This window comes from Citrus sinensis, chromosome 8, assembly GCF_022201045.2.
Source record: "Citrus sinensis cultivar Valencia sweet orange chromosome 8, DVS_A1.0, whole genome shotgun sequence".
NCBI lineage: Eukaryota > Viridiplantae > Streptophyta > Magnoliopsida > Sapindales > Rutaceae > Citrus > Citrus sinensis.
This window is the reverse complement of record NC_068563.1, coordinates 17,543,776-17,547,059: the sequence shown is the minus strand read 5'-3', so window position 1 is coordinate 17,547,059 and position 3,284 is coordinate 17,543,776. Positions and strand designations below refer to the sequence as shown.

The 3,284-nt window shown below is 31.9% G+C and overlaps 1 protein-coding gene across 1 annotated transcript; it reads right to left on the bottom strand.

Moving 5' to 3' along the window:
• Positions 1–289: 289 nt before the first annotated feature.
• LOC102625101 (uncharacterized protein At4g14100-like) lies at positions 290–2,941 on the bottom strand. Its single transcript, XM_052433038.1, has 2 exons — positions 2,414–2,941; positions 290–704 (listed from the first exon to the last, which is right to left on the bottom strand). The coding sequence occupies exons 1-2, from the start codon at positions 2,886–2,888 to the stop codon at positions 538–540; spliced, it is 642 nt and encodes a 213-aa protein (XP_052288998.1). The 5' UTR covers positions 2,889–2,941; the 3' UTR covers positions 290–537.
• Between the last annotated feature and the right edge of the window lie 343 nt (positions 2,942–3,284).

The window sequence follows — 3,284 nt, the reverse complement described above, 5'->3', positions numbered from 1 at the left end:
ATGTTGCAGCTTTGTTATGTAGAAGTTTGAGGTCTAACCGGCAAGCAATAGAGTCCGCCAATAGACGCAGGCAAGCATGGTGACGCAGGCAAGCATGGTGAACCACATAGATAAACCCCTCCCCACCGGCGCATCGATAGATAGGCCGGGCAAAGCGCAAAGGGGATGGATGTCTGAGCAGTTGAAAGCATTGGTCTTGAAAGCCAGAGTATCGATAAGAATACCGGGGGTTCGAAGTGTCAACCACTGAGTGTATGTGTACACCAACTTTGAATTACAATGTTCTGGCTCTCTCATAAACCCTACTATTTACCATTAAAAAATGACACTATCCTTCAGTAATCTGTTAAAAGATGGATGATTTAGGCCATGGAGGTTGAAGATACCTGTTTACATTGCTTCTGTAACTCCAGATAAATAATCTAATGGCAAGAATGACAAAAAGCAGAAGGCAAGTGATAAAGAAGCAGTCTTGCTCTAACATTTAACGGAAGCTGGCCATATGATATTAGAAACACCACTCACATTGATTCAGAATCAGAGCTGCCTGGGACCTTCAAAAAACCCATCGAGCACTCGTCCCTGAGAAGCAGTGACGGTGGCTTCTAGTTCATTGGTTTTATCGAAGCAGTAAACAGGGGCTTGCCACTTTGCATCTTCAAGCACTGCTCCAACTTCAAATGTTATCACATGAGCCTGCCGCCCTGTAAAATAGTCAAAACAACCAACAAAGAATTATTTCACTAGCAACATACAAAAGAAATTGAATTTGCAATACATGGTTTCGTTTGAAATTATATCATTGATCAATTGAAGTTACGCCTCAATATACAACAATGTTAAACATATCTTCCTGCATAGCTACATGCATATCTTCCTGCATAGCTACATGCATATCTTCCTGCATAGCTACATGTTACAAGTTTCGCATTAAATTGAGTACAGTTAAAGCTATGGCTATAATATTGTAGTAACTGTAATGATACACTAGTTGAACTTTCGCAGGCTAGGTGTTCAAGTTCATAGTTTCATTTTGCAAAATCTATTTCTCCTTTTTCATATTAATACATTACATAGGACTCCACAAATTTACTAATAATTGTATTAGAAACTTGCCCCAACTTGAAGTCTAATCAGAAAATCTGCTTAAAGTCTAATAAAAAAATCTGCTCCCAAAGGAGAAAATATGCTCCCACACACACGGGAAGACTCGAAAAGTGACTCAAAACTATGTCTAGGAGTAGTACTGGAACAGTGATTCAAAACTATGTCTAGGAAATGTCACTACTCGAATGTTTGCTATGTTTTGTTTAATATTAAGAAGTTGATCAACATAACAAATCATTTTTTATTTTAAATGGTTACATTCAGTATACAACCAATCTTAATGCACTGGGAATCTAAATGCATACATTAGTATAACCAAAAAGTCTACCGTGTCTAGCTCATAAAAATCTACTCCCATCATTAACAACATTGGAAAGAGGAAAATTATCTCTACACCATCTTTATTTTGTCATATGTACATTTAATCAACTCAAAATTTTAACATGTTATTTGCACCATCTTTATTTTTAAATTTATATCAATAAATCACTTTGACACTAAAAAATAACTATTTTATCCCTAAATGAATTAAAAGACCATTTTATTTTATAATTTTAAAAAAAAATTATAATTACAAGAATATTCTTGAATTTACTAAAATAAATAAATTTCAAATTCAACATGTTAATTTTTTATAATAATAATTTTGATTTAAAAATTATTATATTAATTTTTTTAATTATAATTTTATTTAATTCATGTAAGAAAGTTTTTTAATATTAATTATAGGAAAGTTTACAATAACTATAGTGATTTTTTCTCTCTCCATGTTAATTTTTGTAAATTTCCTTATATTTAATATAATTACAAAAAATAAATAAAATTATAACTATAGAAATTATAATAATAAGATGTTAATTTTTTATAATTATAATTTTTTTTTATTTTTAAAATTTTATAGAATATAATAATTTTTTAATTTATTTAAGAGTAAAATAATTATTTTTAATATTAAAGTGATTGATCGGTAAAAATTTAGAAGTAAAATGGTGCAAAGAATGTGTAAAAATTTTAAGATGATTAGATATATTAAAAAAGGTGATACAGAAATAATTTCCTTAGAAAGAAATCGGAGCCCGTATTGGGCTTCGAATCGAATCGTTGTTCAATGCACCACTATAACACCTCGCTTAGAGAATTACTCGTCAAAATCCGAAAAAGTCTAAATTGAAGAGGAAGTTTGAGAATTACGCTGATAATCAATTATTCAATCTTATATGATATGATTATTTATGCATGTAAAATTAAAAAAAAAAAAAAAAGGTTGAAACAAGTAAGAAAAAATGCTCCGAAGAGCGAGTGATACCAGTGTAAAAAACCCAATGCACAGGCCTTTTGGTGAGGACATCCTCATAATAGACTATAAAGTCAGCCTTTTCCCAGACATTGCAAAGGAAGCCATCCACGTGTCTTTGACCCAGATACTTAGCACCATCCAGCCAATTAGGGCGCAGAATTCCAACCTCAAGCTGTGCAGTTCTACACTCTTTGTTAGAATCCAACGTGAAGAAGAAGGAAGTGCCGTTGTTCCATTCGAGGTCGTAGAGCAGCTTGCCCAGCTGGCTTTGAATGATGTTGAAGTTTCTGCCGTTGGACCAGTCGTACCAGAGATCGATCATTTCGAGAGACCCGTTGTAATTCATCCACAGTATTGAGTGGAATTGGAGAGGCCATGCCTTTGGCTTTGGAATTGCTGATGATGATCGTGCACAAACATAGGAAGATAAAGTGGATAAGAAGAAGATGAAGCAGATGACAATGGGTTTGGTCGAGGAGGCCATTGCTGTTGTGAGAGACAGACGCGTGGAGTATTAATTATACCATACATAATTTTTTTCCCAAGCGTTTTCAACATAGCTTTTGCCCCAGTGGTCGGGCTTTAGCGGTGCGTTTATTTTGTAAAATAAAAATAAGTTGGAAATGAGAATGAGCTGGAATGAAAATGAGATTTTAATGTTTATTTGGTAAAAATAAATGGGAATGAGAATATGTTAGAATATCATTAATATGTTTATTTGATAAAATAAATAAAAATAAGAAATGAAAATGAGAATCAATTTATCAAAATATTTATATTATTAAATAATATAATTTTTATTAATTAAAAAATAAAATTATTAATAATATTATTAATAAAATAATGATAACTAAAATAATAAAGTTAATAATAATAGTAA

Bases quoted from the DNA above. Each gene is read 5' to 3' on its own strand.
- LOC102625101 (XM_052433038.1), bottom strand. From the start codon at position 2,888: ATGGCCTCCTCGACCAAACCCATTGTCATCTGCTTCATCTTCTTCTTA. The intron at 705-2,413 runs GTATCACTCGCT...ACTATTTTACAG, and splicing joins GCATTGGGTTTTTTACACTG to GGCGGCAGGCTCATGTGATA.